The 17,500-nt window shown below is 51.1% G+C and overlaps 1 protein-coding gene across 1 annotated transcript in view; it reads left to right on the top strand.

Moving 5' to 3' along the window:
* Nucleotides 1–17,500, top strand: part of itpr3 (inositol 1,4,5-trisphosphate receptor, type 3) — a 44,856-nt gene that overhangs the window by 9,697 nt on the left and 17,659 nt on the right. The window contains exons 7-35 of the mRNA XM_056595754.1: nucleotides 1–4; nucleotides 553–699; nucleotides 1,193–1,288; nucleotides 1,417–1,470; nucleotides 1,979–2,121; nucleotides 2,461–2,560; nucleotides 2,958–3,118; nucleotides 3,643–3,784; nucleotides 4,306–4,464; nucleotides 5,165–5,337; nucleotides 5,517–5,636; nucleotides 5,924–6,005; nucleotides 7,333–7,448; nucleotides 7,522–7,773; nucleotides 7,965–8,109; nucleotides 8,949–9,090; nucleotides 9,429–9,631; nucleotides 9,955–10,081; nucleotides 10,586–10,640; nucleotides 11,256–11,421; nucleotides 11,955–12,203; nucleotides 12,720–12,836; nucleotides 13,079–13,198; nucleotides 13,611–13,733; nucleotides 14,113–14,313; nucleotides 15,192–15,307; nucleotides 16,132–16,267; nucleotides 16,548–16,673; nucleotides 16,923–17,048. The exon at nucleotides 1–4 is cut by the window's left edge and continues 80 nt beyond it. Of these exons, the coding sequence (XP_056451729.1) occupies nucleotides 1–4; nucleotides 553–699; nucleotides 1,193–1,288; nucleotides 1,417–1,470; nucleotides 1,979–2,121; nucleotides 2,461–2,560; nucleotides 2,958–3,118; nucleotides 3,643–3,784; nucleotides 4,306–4,464; nucleotides 5,165–5,337; nucleotides 5,517–5,636; nucleotides 5,924–6,005; nucleotides 7,333–7,448; nucleotides 7,522–7,773; nucleotides 7,965–8,109; nucleotides 8,949–9,090; nucleotides 9,429–9,631; nucleotides 9,955–10,081; nucleotides 10,586–10,640; nucleotides 11,256–11,421; nucleotides 11,955–12,203; nucleotides 12,720–12,836; nucleotides 13,079–13,198; nucleotides 13,611–13,733; nucleotides 14,113–14,313; nucleotides 15,192–15,307; nucleotides 16,132–16,267; nucleotides 16,548–16,673; nucleotides 16,923–17,048 (3,901 nt within the window). The remainder of the gene's footprint in view (nucleotides 5–552; nucleotides 700–1,192; nucleotides 1,289–1,416; nucleotides 1,471–1,978; nucleotides 2,122–2,460; nucleotides 2,561–2,957; nucleotides 3,119–3,642; nucleotides 3,785–4,305; nucleotides 4,465–5,164; nucleotides 5,338–5,516; nucleotides 5,637–5,923; nucleotides 6,006–7,332; nucleotides 7,449–7,521; nucleotides 7,774–7,964; nucleotides 8,110–8,948; nucleotides 9,091–9,428; nucleotides 9,632–9,954; nucleotides 10,082–10,585; nucleotides 10,641–11,255; nucleotides 11,422–11,954; nucleotides 12,204–12,719; nucleotides 12,837–13,078; nucleotides 13,199–13,610; nucleotides 13,734–14,112; nucleotides 14,314–15,191; nucleotides 15,308–16,131; nucleotides 16,268–16,547; nucleotides 16,674–16,922; nucleotides 17,049–17,500) is intronic.

Below are 17,500 nucleotides of genomic sequence, written 5' to 3'. Positions count from 1 at the left end.
AGGAGTAAGTTAATTAACTAGATATAACTAGTCTTAACTAGATATATCTAGTCCTACTTGAACTTAAAGAGAATAGGCTAAACTAGTCTTAACCAGATGCATACTAGTTTTAACAAGATATAAACTGGTCTCTAAGTAAATAACTAGTCATTACCAGATTAAGGGTCTTAACTAGACACAACTAGTGTTAACTGGTAGTAAGCGGGCTAGGGGGTTCCCAGTAAGTAGGGCAGCTGTAGAGGGTAAGGGTTAGAAAGTTAGGATTAGAGAGTTAGGGTAAGAGAGTTCGGGTTAGAGGGTTAGGGTAAGAGAGTTAGGGTTAGGGTTCGGGTTAGGGTTAGGGTTAACAGTCCTACGGGTAACCAGTCAGTTCGAGGGTTAAAGGGTTAGGGTTAGAAGTTAAGTATAAGTGTTAGAGTTAGGGTTAGTGTTAGCCAACAGTGGAACCAGGCCTAATGCATAGAGCTGGGTTCAGTACGTGTCTCATAGAGTGAGGGCCGCAGATGGGCATGATGTTCGTTTTGATTGGCTCTCTCCCCCCCTCGTTGCCAGGGCGACGTGGTGCGTCTGTTCCACGCAGAGCAGGAGAAGTTCCTGACGTGTGACGAGTACCGGGGGAAGAACCAGGTGTTCCTCCGCACCACGCTTCGGCAGTCGGCCACCTCCGCCACCAGCTCCAACGCCCTGTGGGAGGTGGAGGTAGGCCAACACACGCACGCACGGACACACGCACACACCGACGCACACCCAGACACACGCACGCACGCCCGCGCCTACACACGCATCAACACACGCACGCACGCACAAACACACGCACGCACCAACACGCTCACGCACACACACACACACACACACACACCGGCACACACACGCACGCAGAAACAAACACACGCACCTACGTACGCATCAACACACGCACGCACGCACCAATACACGCACACACCAACACGCTCTTGACACGCAAACACACGCACCAACACGCTCACGCACAGGCAAACACATGCACCAACACACACACGCACACAGAAACAAACACACACGTGACAACACATGCACACACGCACACATAGAAACACAGAAACACATGCACGCACGCACACAGACACACAGACGTACACACACTAATAGCGCACACAAGCACGCACACGTGCACGCACTCATAGCACATATTGACCTGTGATTGGTCTTCCAGGTTGTCCATCATGACCCATGCCGCGGGGGGGCGGGACACTGGAACAGCCTGTACCGCTTCAAACACCTGGCCACTGGAAACTACCTGGCGGCAGAGGTAACCATGACAACACGCGGTGATGCCATGGCGGGGTAACCATGACAACACGCGGTGATACCATGGAGGGGTGCCCATGACAACACGCGACCTCCGGCTGAGCGCTAACTGACTCCTTCTGTTTGCAGGAAAACCCCGGATACAAAGGAGACGCCCCCGACCTGCCCTTCACCGGGAGCCAGGTCAGAACCTAGAACACTGCTCAGAACCCTGCTCAGAACCTAGAACCCTGCTCAGAACCTAGAACACTGCTCAGAACCCTGCTCAGAACCTAGAACACTGCACAGAACCAAGAACCCTGCTCAGAACCTAGAACACTGCTCAGAACCTAGAACACTGCTCAAAACCTAGAACCCTGCTCAGAACCTAGAACACTGCTCAGAACCTAGAACACTGCTCAAAACCCTGCTCAGAACCTAGAACACTGCTCAGAACCTAGAACACTGCTCAGAACCTAGAACACTGCTCAGAACCCTGCTCAGAACCTAGAACACTGCTAAGAACCTAGGACACTGCTCAGAACCTAGAACACTGCTCAGAACCTAGAACCCTGCTCAGAACCTAGAACACTGCTCAGAACACTGCTCAGAACCCTACGTATAACCACCGTGCCTAGATGGTAATCTAAATGAGGAGATGAGGATGATGATAACGATGGAGGTGATGAAGAACCCGGGTCCCTCTCTGCAGGTCAGCGGCAGCCGTGGCAACAAGCGCAGCCAGGGCGAGAGGATCAAGTACAAGCTGGTGGCGGTCCCCCACGGCAACGACATCGCCTCGCTGTTTGAGCTGGACCCCACCACCCTGCAGAAGACAGACTCCTTCGTTCCAAGGTGAGGACCTCTGCCCCCTGACCCCTGAACCCTGACCCCACCCTAAACCCATTAGGAACTGAAGGGCAGTGAGAGCGGCCCCCCGGGGTTCTGCGTGGCGCTCTGGCTGAAGGGTCACGGGGAGAGTTCCAATACAGGTTGTATTGGAACGCAGCCGCCTCGGTTCATCAGATAGAGCCACCATGAGGCTGCATCCTCCCATCGATCCCTCCCCTCTCTCCCCTCCCTCCCCTCTCTCCCCTCCCTCCCCTCTCTCCCCTTCCCTCCCCTCTCTCCCCTCTCGAGACTTGGTCAAAGATGAATGCTGAGCTGAAACAGGAAGTGATGTGTGTTGAACAGGAACTCCTATGTGCGTCTGAGACACCTGTGCACCAACACGTGGATCCAGGGCACCAACGTCCCCATCGACATCGAGGAGGACCGCCCCATCCGCCTCATGGTCTGCACCGTTGCTTCCTGCTCACTTCCTGCCTACTTCCTGTCCACTCGCTGTGTACTTCCTACTTCCTGTTCACTTGCTGTCTTCTTCCTACTTCCTATTTACTTGCTGTGTACTTCCTACTTCATGTCTGCTCGCTGTCTGCCTACTACTTCCTGTTTACATGCCGTCTACTTCCTACTTGCTGTTTACTTGCTGTCTTCTTCCTACTTCCTATTTAACTGCTGGGTTCTGTCTACTTCCTGTTTATTTGCTGTCTTCTTCCTACTTCCTGTTCACATCTTGTCTACTTCCTACTGCCTGTTTACCTGCTGTGTACTTCCTACTTCCTGTCCACACGCTGTGTACCTCCTACTTCCTGTTAACATGCTGTCTACTTCCTGTGTGTGTGCTGCAGCTGGGGACGTGTCCAACCAAGGAGGACAAGGAGGCCTTCGCCATCGTCTCGGTGCCCGTCATGGAGATCCGGGACCTGGACTTCGCCAACGACGCCAGCGCCATGCTGAGCACCGTGGTGGAGCAATTCGCCCAGGGCTTCATCAGCCAGAACGACCGCCGGTAACCCCCGCACCCTGGGCCTGTGTGTGTGTGTGTGTGTGTTTGTGTGTGTGTGTGTGTGTGTGTGTGTGTGTGTGTGTGTGTGTGTGTGTGTGTGTGTGTGTGTGTGTCTGTGGCTGTGTGCCTGTGTGTCTGTGTGTGTGTTGGGGGGGACTCTTAAGGCCAGTTTCTAAGTGTTGTCCCTTAAGGTCAGACTCTAAGTATGGTTCCTAGGGCCAGACTCTAAGTATAGTACCTTAATGCTCTAAGTGTGGTTCCTTAAGGCCATACTCTAAGTTTGGTTTCTTAAAGCCAGGCTCTGGTTCCTTAAGGCTCTAAGTGTGGTTCCTAAGGCCATACTCTTAAGTGTGGTTCCTAAGGCCATACTCTAAGTTTGGTTTCTTAAAGCCAGGCTCTGGTTCCTTAAGGCTCTAAGTGTGGTTCCTAAGGCCATACTCTTAAGTGTGGTTCCTAAGGCCATACTCTAAGTTTGGTTTCTTAAAGCCAGGCTCTGGTTCCTTAAGGCTCTAAGTGTGGTTCTGCAGGTTTGCCATCAAGCTGCTGGAGGACGTGGTGTTCTTCGTGGCCGACGTCCTGAACTCCGGACAGCTGGTTCTCCACGTGCTCATGAGCAAACCCAACAGGGAGCGGCAGAAGCTCATGAGGGAGCAGAACATCCTGAAACAGGTATGTCTGGACAAGGAACCAGACCAGGAACTAGACCAGGAACTAAACCAGGAACTAGACCACGACCTAGATAGAGACCAGGAACTAGACCAGGAACCAGACCAGGACCTAGACCAGGAACTAGACCAGGAACCAGGCAGAGACCAGGAACCAGACCAGGAACTAGACCAGGAACTAGACCAGGACCCTGACCCGGAACTAGACCAGGACCCAGACCAGGAACTAGACAGAGACCAGGAACAAGACTTGGAACTGGACCAGGAACCAGACCAGAAACTAGCAGAGACCTGGAACCAGACCTGGAACCAGACAAGGAACCACACCTGGAACCAGACCAGGAACAGACAGAGACCAGGAACCAGACATGGAACTAGACCAGGACCTATATAGAGACCAGGAACTAGACCAGAACCTAAATAGAGACAATCAACTAGAAGAGCTTACAGGAACCAGGTAAAGAAAGGGAGAGACTGGTACACAGAGTGGGTGAAACTAGAATGATGACCATCTTTTCTCTCCAGATCTTTGGTATCCTGAAAGCTCCTTTCAAGGACAAAGGGGAGGGCCCTCTGCTGCAGTTGGAGGAGCTGGCGGACCAGAAGAACGCACCGTACCAGTACATGCTCCGCCTCTGCTACCGTGTTCTACGCCACTCGCAGGAGGACTACCGCAAGAACCAGGTGACTACCGTACCGCAAGAACCAGGTTACTACTGCAAGAACCATTGGACTTGAGCAAGAACCAGGTGACTACCGCAAGAAACAGGTGACTACCACAAGAACAAGGTGACTACCATAAGAACAAGGTGACCACCACAAGAACCAGCTGACTACCGCAAGAACTAGGTAACTAGTATCGCAAGAACCAGGTGACTTACGCAAGAACCAGGTGACTAGTACCGCAAGAACCAGGGGACTACTGCAAGAAACAGGTGACTACAACGAGAACCACTGACTAACGGAGGCAAAAATCTGGTGACTACAGCAGGAACCAGGTGACGACTGCAAGAAACAGGTGACTACCGTTAGAACCAGGTGACTACAGTACCGCAAGAACCAGGTGACTAACGCAAGAATCAGGAAACTAACAAAAGAACCAGGTGACTACAGCAAGAACCAGGTGACCGTCCGGCTGGCAGCTCTTTAGACTGAAACTCTCCGCCTTAAACACCTTCCTTGTCCGTCTCCATCGTTAGCCAGGGTAGCTAATGGCTAAGGCTAACAACGGCTAGCGGCCGTCCGGTTCAGTGAACACGGTGTGACACTGTTTCGCTCCAGCAGGAAGTCAACAAAGCTGTGTTAAGGGGGTTAAAAAAAATCTATCTATCTAGCTATCCTGGGTATATGTGTTCATAATGGATGCACGATGTGTGCTGAACAGGAACACATAGCCAAGCAGTTTGGCGTGATGCAGAGCCAGATCGGCTACGACATCCTGGCCGAGGACACCATCACCGCTCTGCTCCACAACAACCGCAAGCTGCTGGAGAAGCACATCACCAAGACGGAGGTGGAGACCTTCGTGAGCCTCGTGCGGCGCAACCGGGAGCCGCGGTGAGGAACGCATCAGTATAGTGGATTTAAATAGTTAACGTACAGGAGAGATCTGATAAGACTCCAATACGTTGGTGATCCCCAGGGGTCTGTACTTGGTCCTCCATACCTTTTCCAGCCCAGATGTTGAAGCCCAACTTGCAGAGTTGTGAGGTCTGAATCATTGTTTGTGTGTGCAGGTTCCTGGACTACCTGTCGGACCTGTGTGTGTCGAACAACGTGGCCATCCCCGTCACCCAGGAACTCATCTGTAAATGTGTCCTGGAACCCAAGAACAATGACATCCTCATCAAGACCGAGTAAGGAGAGGGGAGGGAGGAGGGAGGGAGGGAGAGGGAGGGAGGGAGGGAGGAGGCAGGAAGGAGAGGGAGGGAGGGAGAGAGGGAAGGAAGGGGAGGGAGGGAGGGAAGGAAGGGGAGGATGAGGAAGGAGAGGAGCAAAAAAGAGGGAGGGGAATGAGGAAGATGGCTGGATCCATGAAGGAATGGAGAGAAGATGGATGGATGAGGGAAGGGAGGGATGATGAGGTGAGAGATGGAGGGAGGAAGAGGAGCGAGCGTTGGGTAACGGAGGCTGGTGTTTGTAGGAGGCGTGTCCCAAAGGAGCCGGCGACGGCCGCCGTCCAGGCGGAGTACCTGGGGATCGACGACTTCGTGGAGGACGATGAGGTGAGGACTGGTCTCTAGAGGAACTCTGGTCTCTAGAGGAACTCTGGTCTCTAGTGGACGTTGGTCTCTAGAGGGTATGCGGTCTCTATCTAGAGAACATGTGGCCTCGAAAGGACATCTGGGCTCTCTCTAGAGGACATCTTGTCTCTAGAGGACATGTGGTCTCTAGAGGACATGTGGTCTCTAGAGGAACTCTGGTCTATAGATGACATCTGGTCTATTCTAGAGGACATCTGGTCTATACTAGGGGACATCTGGTCTATTCTAGAGGACATCTGGTCATAGGAGGAACTCTGGTCTCTAGAGGACATCTGGTCATTAGAGGAACTCTGGTCTCTATCTGGAGGACATCTGGTCTGGAGTTTGTCTAAAATACACGGTTGGCATTAGTTTAGTTTTACTTTGTAGTGTCATCAATATATATATCTTACATTTTTTGGTCAAATAAGGATGATGTTGATGCAGAAGTCTTGAGTTGCTTTTTCTTTGTCGGAGTAAAATTAACGCTGTTGCATATTCAAATAAAATGACGATCAGTTTCCATTATTGTTGACATCATTTCTATTCTTTACTTCCTGTAGAGCCTTCCTGTAAGTCTGGTTGTTACTTCCTGTGGGTGTGGCTATTGGCTGTTGTTACTTCCTGAGGGTGTTGCTATCAGATGTTGTTACTTCCTGTAGGTTTGGCTATAAGGTGTTGTTACTTCCTGTTGGTGTGGCTATTGGGTGGTATTCCTCCCGGTGGGTCTGGCTATCGGGTGTTGTTTCTTCCTGTGGGTGTGGCTATCGGGGGATGTTACTTCCTGTGGGTCTGGCTATCGGGTGTTATTACTTCCTGTGGGTGTGGCTATCGGATGATATTACTTCCTGTGGGTGTGGCTAGAGGGAGTTGTCACTGCTGGTGGGTGTGCCTAACATGTGGTTGCTTCCTGTTCGTCTGGTTGCTGGGTGTTTTTACTTCCTTTGGGTGCGGCTATCATCTGTGTGTGGGGCTAGTGTGTGTTTTCGCTTCCTGTGGGTGGAGCTATTGTGTTCTTACTTCCTGTGTATAAGGCTAGTAAGTGTGTTTTCACTTCCTGTGGGTGTGACTGGCGTGTGTGTTCACTTCCTGTGAGTGTGACTAGCATGTTTACCTTCTGTGAGCTTGGTTAGTATGTGTTTACTTCCTGTAGGTGTGGCTAGAGTGGGTTTACTTCCTGTAGGTGTGGCTAGTGTTTGCGCTCAGATCCTGTAGTTGTAGCTAGTGTGTGCGCTTAGATCCTGTTGTTGTGGCGAGCGTGTGTGTACATCCTGTAGGCGCTCCTAGTCTGTGTTGTCACTTCCTGTAGGTGTGGCTAGTGTGGACAGACAAGACCAATGAGAAACAAGAGAAAAGCATCAGACAGCTGGCACAGGAGGCCCGCCAGGGCAACGCCCACGACGAGAATGTCCTCACATACTACAGGTACACACACACACTTACAACCACACACAGACATACACAGACACACACACACACTGACCCTAGCTGTGTGTAGGTACCAGCTGAAGCTGTTTGCCCGGATGTGTCTGGACCGGCAGTACCTGGCCATCGATGAGATCTCCAAGCAGCTGGACATCGAGCTCATCTTCCTGTGCATGATGGACGAGACGCTGCCCTTTGACCTCCGCGCCTCCTTCTGCCGCCTCATGCTCCACGCCCACGTGGACCGGGACCCCCAGGAGCTGGTGACCCCCGTCAAGTTCGCCCGGCTCTGGACCGAGATCCCCACCACCATCTCCATCAAAGAGTAGGTCCTATCCCCTGGCAACCTTCGCCATCCCCTAGTAACCGCATCCATTGGGTGATGGAGGAGGTGGGACAGACGGGTGGTGGAGGAGGTGGGACAGACGGGTGATGGAGGAGGTGGGACAGACGGGGTGACGGAGGAGGTGGGATCACTGCCATCCCATAATAAGCCGTTGATGGTGTGCGTTTCAGCTACGACTCCAACATGGACGACAGCAGGGAAGGCAAGAAGAACCGGTTCTCCAACACCATGGTGTTCATGGAGGAGTACCTGAACCACGTTCTGCACGAAGAGCTGCCCTTCCACAACCAGGAGAAGAACAAGCTCACCTACGAGGTCTGTCTGCCTGCCTGTCTGTCTACCTGCCTCTCTCCCCGCCTACCTGTGTGTCTACCTTTCTTCCTGTCTGTCTATCTGTCTTCTTGGCTTCCTCTCTGTCTACCTGTCTGTCTGCTTGTCTTTCTGTCTGTCTACCTGTCCTCCTGTGTCTCAAGTCTCAAGGTAACAAGTGCCTGTCTGTCTCTCTCCAGGTGGTCAGCCTGTGTTAACAGGTGCCTGTCTGTCTCTCTCCAGGTGGTCAGTCTGTGTTAACAGGTGCCTGTCTGTCTCTCTCCAGGTGGTCAGCCTGTGTTAACAGGTGCCTGTCTGTCTCTCTCCAGGTGGTCAGCCTGTGTTAACAGGTGCCTGTCTGTCTCTCTCCAGGTGGCCAGCCTGTGTTAACAGGTGCCTGTCTGTCTGTCTGTCTCCAGGTGGTCAGTCTGTGGTAACAGGTGTCTGTCTCCCTCCAGGTGGTGAGTCTGTGGTAACAGGTGCCTGTCTGTCTCTCTCCAGGTGGTCAGCCTGTGTTAACAGGTGCCGGTCTGTCTCTCTCCAGGTGGTCAGCCTGTGTTAACAGGTGCCTGTCCGTCTCTCTCCAGGTGGTGAGTCTGTGGTAACAGGTGCCTGTCTGTCTCTCTCCAGGTGGTCAGCCTGTGTTAACAGGTGCCTGTCTGTCTGTCTCCAGGTGGTGAGTCTGTGGTAACAGGTGCCTGTCTGTCTCTCTCCAGGTGGTGAGTCTGTGGTAACAGGTGCCTGTCTGTCTCTCTCCAGGTGGTCAGCCTGTGTTAACAGGTGCCTGTCTGTCTCTCTCCAGGTGGTCAGCCTGTGTTAACAGGTGCCTGTCTGTCTCTCTCCAGGTGGTGAGTCTGGCGAGGCACCTCATCTACTTTGGTTTCTACAGTTTCTTTGAGCTGCTGCGTCTGACCCGCACGCTGCTGGGCATCATCGACTGCTGGCCCAACCACGCCTCCACCTCGCTGCAGCAGGAGGAGGCCGCAGGTACGCCCGCTCTCATTGGCTGTCCTGAAGCAGGGGAGAAGGGGGGGGGGGGGGGGGGGGGGGGGGGGGGGGCAGGGGGAGGCGAAGTGAAGAAGCATGTTGTCTGCAGAGGTTTGACCTCAGATGTCATGTGACTAAAAGACAAGTGTCCCTCCCTCTCTCTCTCTCTCTCTCTCTCTCTCTCTCTCTCTCTCCTCTCCTCCTCTCTCTCTCTCTCCTCTCTCCTCTCTCTCTCTCTCCCTCTCCCCTCTCCCTCTCTCCCTCTCTCTCTCTCTCTCTCTCTCTCTCTCTCTCTCTCTCTCTCTCTCTCTCTCTCTCTCTCTCTTTTCTCTCTCCAGGGAAGAACGTGAAGAGGTCTATCCATGGGATGGGTCAGATAATGTCCACCATGGTGCTGAACAGGAAGCCGTCCATGTTTGGCGGGGCAGGAAGCCGGGGGGCGGGGCCAGCTGCTGACGGGGGGCGGGCCAGTAAGGACAGCATCGACAACATGGACCAGACGGTCATGGACACCAAGCTGAAGATCCTGGAGATCCTGCAGGTAAACATCATGTCACTAACATGTTAACAACAACAACAACATGGTATGTTACACAGCAGCATGTTTTACCAAGAATATTACTAATGTTTTATTATCCTGTTTTACTTACCTCCTCCTCCTCCTCCTCCTCCTCCTCCTCCTCCTCCTCCTCCTCCTCCTTCTCTTATCTTTTCTCCTCCTCATCCTTCTCATGCGCCTCCTTGTGCTCTTCTTCCTCAACCTGCTCCTTCTCTCCTCTTCGCTCCTCTTCTTCCTTCTCCTCTCCTCCTCTCCTCCTCCTGCTGCTGCTCCTCTTCTCCTCCTCCTCCTCCTCCTCTCATCAGTTCATCCTCAATGTGCGTCTGGACTACCGGATCTCATTCCTCCTCTCCGCCTTCAAGAAGGAGTTTGTGGAGGTGGCAAACGCCATGGGGGACGCAGACGCCACCAGTACTAACTTGGAGCAAGCAGGTACACACAACAAATGTATCATGCAAACATACAAACACACACACACACACTCAAAAACACACACACACACACACTCAAAAACACACACACACACACACACGCACGCACGCACGCACGCACGCACGCACGCACGCACGCACGCACGCACGCACGCACGCACGCACGCACGCACGCACAGCACGCACGCACGCACGCACGTACGCACGCACGCACGCACGCACGCACGCACACACACACACACACACACACACACACACACACACACACACACACACACACACACACACACACAACACACACACACACACACACACACACATAATAACAGCACAATGATGTGTGTTGGTTTTGACCCCTGTGTTTGTGTGTGTGGCGTTTGTACTGTGTGTGTGTGTGTGTGTGTGTGTGTGTGTGTGTGTGTGTGTGTGTGTGTGTGTGTGTGTGTGTGTGTGTGTGTGTGTGTGTGTGTGTGTGTGTGTGTGTGTGTGTGTATGTTCCTCTCAGCCGCCATTAATCTCCAGCTGATTGGGGAACAGGCCGAGGCCATGTTTGGAGTCGGGTACGATGCTTTAAACTACAACTAAAACAGTAGTGTGTGTGTATAACAGTATAATGTGTGTGTGTGTGTGCGTGTGTGTGTGTGTGTGTGTGTGTGTGCGTGTATACCAGTATAATGTGTGTGTATACAAGTATGATGTGTTTCTTGTTGTTTGTGTATAGCAGTATAATGTGTGTGTACTTAACGGTGTGTGTGTGTGTGTGTGTATACCAGTATGATGTGTTTGTGGTTGGGTGTGTAGCAGTATAATGTGTGTGTACTTAACGGTGTGTGTGCGTGTTTATAGCAGTATGATGTGTGTACCTAACGCTGGGTGTGCGTGTATAGCGGTGGGACCTGTGTGTACCTGACGCTGTGTGTGTGTGTAGCAGTGGGACCTGTGTGTACCTGATGGTGTGTGTGTGTGTGTATAGCTGTATAATGTGTGTACCCAACGCTGTGTGTGTGTGTATAGCGGTGGGACCTGTGTGTACCTGACGGTGTGTGTGTGTGTGTAGCAGTGGGACCTGTCTGTACCTGACGGTGTGTGTGTGTGTAGCAGTGGGACCTGTGTGTACCTGACGGCGTGTGTGTGTGTGTGTGTGTGTGTGTGTGTGTGTGTGTGTGTGTGTGCAGTAAGGGTAACTCCATCCTGGAGGTGGATGACGAGGGCGGGCGGATGTTCCTCCGGGTGCTGGTCCACCTCACCATGCACCGCTTCCCCCCCCTGGTGTCGGGGGCGCTGCAGCTGCTCTTCAAACACTTCAGCCAGCGGCAGGAGGTCCTGCACACCTTCAAACAGGTACACACACACACACACACACACACGCACACACACACCTCAAACAGGTACACACACACCTCTAACAGGTACACACAAACACCTCAAACAGGTACACACCTGCACACACCTCAAAAAGGCACACACACACACACACACACACACACACACACACACACACACACACACACACACACACACACACACACACAGGTACATGCACACAAACCTTCAAACAGGTACACACACACACACCTCAAACAGGTACACACACACACACCTCAAACAGGTACACACACACACACACACACACACACACAGGTACAAACCCTGTCTCACAGGTACACACAAGCCTTCCAACAGGCACAAACACATACACACAGGTACACACTGTCACACAGGTACACACACCTTCAAACAGGTAAACACACACACACACACACACACACACACACACACACACACACACACACACACACACACACACACGCACCTTCAACATGTATGTATTATGTGTTGTGTTATGTGCACATCATGTGTACGTTGTCCTCCAGGTCCAGCTGCTCATCACCTCCCAGGACGTGGAGAACTACAAGCTGATCAAGGCGGACCTGGACCGGCTCCGGACACTGGTGGAGAAGTCTGAGCTGTGGGTGGAGAAGAAGGACAAGAAGAGTGGAGGAGAGGGCAAGGACAAGAAGGACAAGAAAGACAAGAAGGAGAAGAAGGAGGACGACAAGGAGGACAAGGGCGAGAAGAAGGAGGAGAAGAAGGAGAAGGAGAAGGAGAAGGAGAAGGGAGAGGTAGCAGAAGGGTTTTGATCCTCATGGTTTCCCAGGTTACGGGAAGAAGATGTGCTGTGTGTGTAAAGATGTTCCGATGCCATTTTTTTTTCCTTGTCGATACCGATTCAGATTCCTGAATTTGAGTATCGGCCGATACACAGTACATACCGATACAGCTTCTAGCATTGTAACTATTAATATTTTAATTGTTAATAATTGTTCTTATTGAAGGGTTCCCTTACGACGACGGCAATCGATTGTCGGTTCACTTACTGTCAACAAACGTTTTTTTTCAGAATTAGACTATTTCAATTTATAATCGATAATTATAATAATACATTTGGATTCTTCTAGTTAAGCGTGAGTACTGAGCATCCACGTTTTTTTCCCTCAGACGCACGTAAGTCGGAGATGACGCCTACCACCTCTGACCGTTAACGAACGCAGCATAAGACCGTCATGTTATCATTTGTGATGGCGTTAGTGGGGTATTATGTCCATTGTGTTCCAGTATGATGATGTCTGCTCCTCTAGGTGGTCCTGGAAGAGCCCAAGAAAGAGAAGCTGGAGAAGGTCGACGAGAAGGTCAAAGAGAAGGAGAAAGAGAAGGTCAACCAGAACCCAAACGAGAGCTACCAGAAAGTTGGAGAGGTAATCTGTCTGTCTGCCTGTCTGTCTGCCTGTGTCTGTCTGTCTCTCTCTGAGTATGTATGTATGTCTGTCTATGTATTTAATGTGTGTTTGTATATCTTGTTGGTGTAGGTCTTGTCTGTGTATTTAATGTGTGTCTGTGTGTGTGTGTGTGTGTGTGTGTGTGTGTGTGTGTGTGTGTGTGTGTGTGTGTGCGCGTGGGCGTGTGCATGTGTGTGTGTGTGTGTAACTGGTTGGTTTAGGTCCTGGAGCGCCTCAACAGGATGTGCAGTAGTGGCGTGTGGAAGAAGCAGCAGCGGCTGCTGAAGAACATGGGAGCTCATAAAGTCATGCTGGACCTCCTGCAGGTGTCCTACGACAAGGTAAGCTCCTCCCCCTACCTGCAGGTGTCCAACGACAGCCTTTGAACCAATTCAAACCTACCTGTCTCTCTTTTTTTGTCTCTCTTGCTCTCTCTCTGTCTGTCGCTATACCTGTATATTTCACTCTCACTCTCTCTCTCTCTCTCTCTCTCTCTCTCCTCTCTCTCTCGTCTCTCCTCTCTCTCTCTCTCTCTCTCTCTCTCCTCTCTCTCTCTCTCTCTCTCTCTCTTTCTCAACATGTCTATTTCTCTAACTGTCTTTCTCTACCGGTTTGTCTTTCTACTTTTCATCTCTGTCTCTCTACCTATCTTTCTTTCTACCTTCCCATCTGTCTCTCTGTTTCTTCACCTGTCTGTCTCTGTGTTTCTCTACCTGTCTGTCTCTGTCTCTCCATCTATCTCCTCCCCTGCAGAACGACGCGAAGATGCAGGTGATAATCCGCCACACACACGTCTTCCTGCAGAAGTTCTGCATGGGGAACCAGGAGAACCAAGCCCTGCTGCACAAGAACCTCAACCTCTTCCTCAACCCTGGGGTAACGTTCTTTAGACCACGGTTCTCTAGACCAGGGTTCTCTAGACCAGGGCTAACTGTTCTCTAGACCAGGGCTAACTGTTCTCTAGACAAGGACTAGCTGCTCTCTAGATCAGGGCTAACTGTACTCTAATATGTAATATGTAACGCAATATGTAATATATTACGTGTCATGTGTTATGTGTAATATGTAATCTAATATGTTATATATATTGTAATATGTTATGTAATATGTAATATATAATGGAATATGTAATGGAATATGTCAAATGTAATGTAATATCTAACACATAATGTAATGTGTTATGTCATATGTAAGATGTAATGTAATATGTTATTTAATATGTAATATATGATGTAACGTGTATTGCTGTCTGTAGCTGCTGGAGGCGGAGACTGTGCAGCACATCTTCAATAACAACTACCAGCTGTGCAGTGAGATCTCCGAGGGGGTGCTGGGTCACTTCATCCACTGCCTGGCCACCCACGGGCGACACGTACAGTACCTCAACTTCCTGCACACCATCATCAAGGCGGAGGGGAAGTACGTCAAGAAGTGCCAGGACATGATCATGACCGAGGTGAGGCTCGTGTGCGCCAATAACTGTGTTCCAACGCTGCTCGGGCTCCTCCCATGCTGCTGGGGCTCCTCCCACGCAGTTGGGGCTCCTCCCATAAAGATGAGGCTCCTCCCCCACTGCTGTAGCTCCTCCCACGCTGTTGGGGCTCCTCCCACACTGTTGAGGCTCCTCCCACAGCCCCATCAGTACCCCTTCATCCTCCCACAGATAAATGTTATACTGTTAGCATTTAGCATCCTTACTAAGACTGCAGTGCCAAGGAAATAATATTATAGTGTTAGTATTTCGCATCATTATTTATACTGTAGTGGCCTAGGAACTAATATTATACTTTTAGCATTTAGCATCATTTCTAATACTGTACTGTATCAGTGTTTCCCACACATTGACGAGACTATGGCGGCCCGCCATAGTCTAATTTCGGCCGCCATAGTCTCTGCGTGCACATGAATTATTATTATTATTAAAAAAAAAAAAAAAATTTTTTTTTTTTTTTTGCTCAGGCGAAGTTTGAAGACATACACCCCCCCCCCCCCCCCGTCAACAATCGCTCCATACCCCCCCCCCCCCCCCCCCCCCCCCCGTCAACAATCGCTCCATACCCCCCCGCCCCACCCCCCCCCCCCCCCCGTCAACAATCGCTCCATACCCCCCCCGTCAACAATCGCTCCATACCCCCCGTACCCCGTCAACAATCACAATCGCCCCATACCAGCCCCCTTCCCCCCCCCCCCCCATAGTCTCCAAAATTTCTGTGGGAAACACTGACTGTATTATGTATACAAGGAATAATTATATTATTAACTCTCTGTTTGTCTGTCTGTCTGTCTGTCTGCCTGTCCATCTTCCTGCCTTGCTGTCTGTCCGTCTGTCCCCAGCTCACCAACGCTGGAGAGGAGGTTGTGGTTTTCTACAACGACAAGACGTCCTTCGCCACCATGTTGGATCTGATGGCCGAGAGCAGGGAGGGAGTCAGTGAGAACAGCCCCCTCAGGTAACCACGGTAACCCACCGGGTCACACCTTCCCCTTCAGCCTATTGGCTAGCCCCCCTGAACACCCTCCCCCTCAGCCCAAGGTTAAGGAGGAGGGTGTTCAGAGCTTCTGGAGCCAGGTGACCCCTGACCCCTACCTATTATTATTGTTATTAGAGTCAGGTGACCCCTGACCCCTACCTGTAGGCCTCCTAGTGTCTGATGACCCCTGACCCCTACCTGTAGGCCTCCTAGTGTCAGATGACCCCTGACCCCTACCTGTAGGCCCCCTAGTGTCCGATGACCCCTGAATCCTTAAGGCCATGAGCATAGAGAGAGCGGTCTGAGAGCATTAGATAGCTCTGTGAGGGTTCGGTTTGGTCTGTTGGTGTTTGGTGTGACTCCATGCGTGGTTGAACATTTGAATATTAATTCACTCTGCTTTGCATGTGTTTTGCGCCTTTGGTTTGACTAGAGTGTATTTGCAGAGTCTAGTCCCTGTGTACAGAGTCTGGCTGGAGAGTGAATGCGTAGAGAGCCACTCCCTGAGTCCAGCTGATCATCATGTTCAGACCTTTCACTTTACATTGAAGACACTCGAATATGAAGAATATGTTCAACCTGAACACCTTTCTGGTGTCTCTCTCTCTACCTGTCTCTCTGCCTGTTTGTGGTTCATCCTGTCTCTCTCTCCACCTGCCTGTCTGTCTCCATACCTGTCTGTCTCTCCAGATACTACATCTCCCTGGTAGAGCTGCTACCTGTCTGTCCCTCGACCCGTCTGTCTGACTCTCATCCTGTCTGTCTCTCATCCTGTCTGTCTCTCCACCTGTCTGTCCCTCTAGGTACCACATCTCTCTGGTGGAGCTGCTGGCTGCGTGTGCGGAGGGGAAGAATGTTTACACGGAGATCAAGTGCACCTCTCTGCTGCCCCTAGAGGACGTGGTCCGAGTGGTCACCCACGACGACTGCATTACAGAGGTGGACTGATAGATAAGAAAATACTTATATAAATCTATATACACATAAATACATATAGATATATGTCTATAGATATGTTGAGATATAGATATCTGTCTCTCTCTCTCTCTCTCTCTCTCTCTCTCTCTCTCTCTCTCTCTCTCTCTCTCTCTCTCTCTCTCTCTCTCTCTCTCTCTCTCTCTCTCTCTCTCTCTCTCTCTCTCTCTCTCTGGTTAGATCTATAGATAGATCTAGATCTATCTACATGTATGGATCTAGATCTAGATGTCTGTGTTTCCAGGTGAAGGTAGCCTACGTGAACTTTGTGAACCACTGCTACGTGGACACTGAGGTTGAGATGAAGGAGATCTACACCTCCAACCACATCTGGCAGCTCTTCGAGGACTTCACCGTGGACATGGCCAGGGTAGGTCCTGCTGGAGATAGCTCCTCCTCCCCTCGGTCCTCCTCCCCTTTCCACCCTCCTCCGCTCCTTGCCAGCTTCCTCCTCACCAACCTCCTTCCCTCTAGTTCTCATCTCCTCTCCTCCTCTGACTCTATTTAACTTTTATTCAAGTTATTGGAACAACATGGTCTTGTATTTGCATTAAAAGTTTCCTTCCTCCTCCTCCTCCTCTCCTCCTCTTCTTCCTCCTCCTCCTCCTCCTCTCCTCAGGTGTGCCTGAAGCGCGAGAAGCGTCTGACCGACCCGATCTTGGAGAAGTACCTCATCCACGTGGTGTTCGACACCATCACCGCCTTCTTCAGCTCCCCCTTCTCCGAGAACAGCACCTCCCTACAGGTGAGCACCTCCATCCTACAGGTACCTGTACCCTACAGGTTAGCACCTGTAGCCTACAGGTGAGCACCTCCATCCTACAGGTACCTGTACCCTACAGGTTAGCACCTGTAGCCTACAGGTTAGCGCCTCCATCCTACAGGTACCTGTACCCTACAGGTTAGTACCTGTAGCCTACAGGTTAGTACTTTTAGCCTACAGGTTAGTACTTGTAGCCTACAAGTTAGCACCTCCCTAAAGGTTAGTTCTTGTAGCAGGTTAGTACCTGAAGCCTAAAGGTTAGTACTTGTACCCTACAGGTTACTACTTTACCTTAAAGGTTAGTACCTCCGAACAGGTGAGTATCCCCCTAGAGTACCTGTAGCCTACAGGTTAGTACCTGTAAGGTACAGGTTAGTACCCGTAAGGTACAGGTTAGTACCTCTAGCCTACAGGTTAGTACTGTACCCTACAGG

Source organism: Gadus chalcogrammus, chromosome 1 (assembly GCF_026213295.1).
Source record: "Gadus chalcogrammus isolate NIFS_2021 chromosome 1, NIFS_Gcha_1.0, whole genome shotgun sequence".
NCBI lineage: Eukaryota > Metazoa > Chordata > Actinopteri > Gadiformes > Gadidae > Gadus > Gadus chalcogrammus.
Note: the sequence above shows the minus strand (reverse complement) of the source record. Positions and strands in the feature narration are given on the sequence as shown.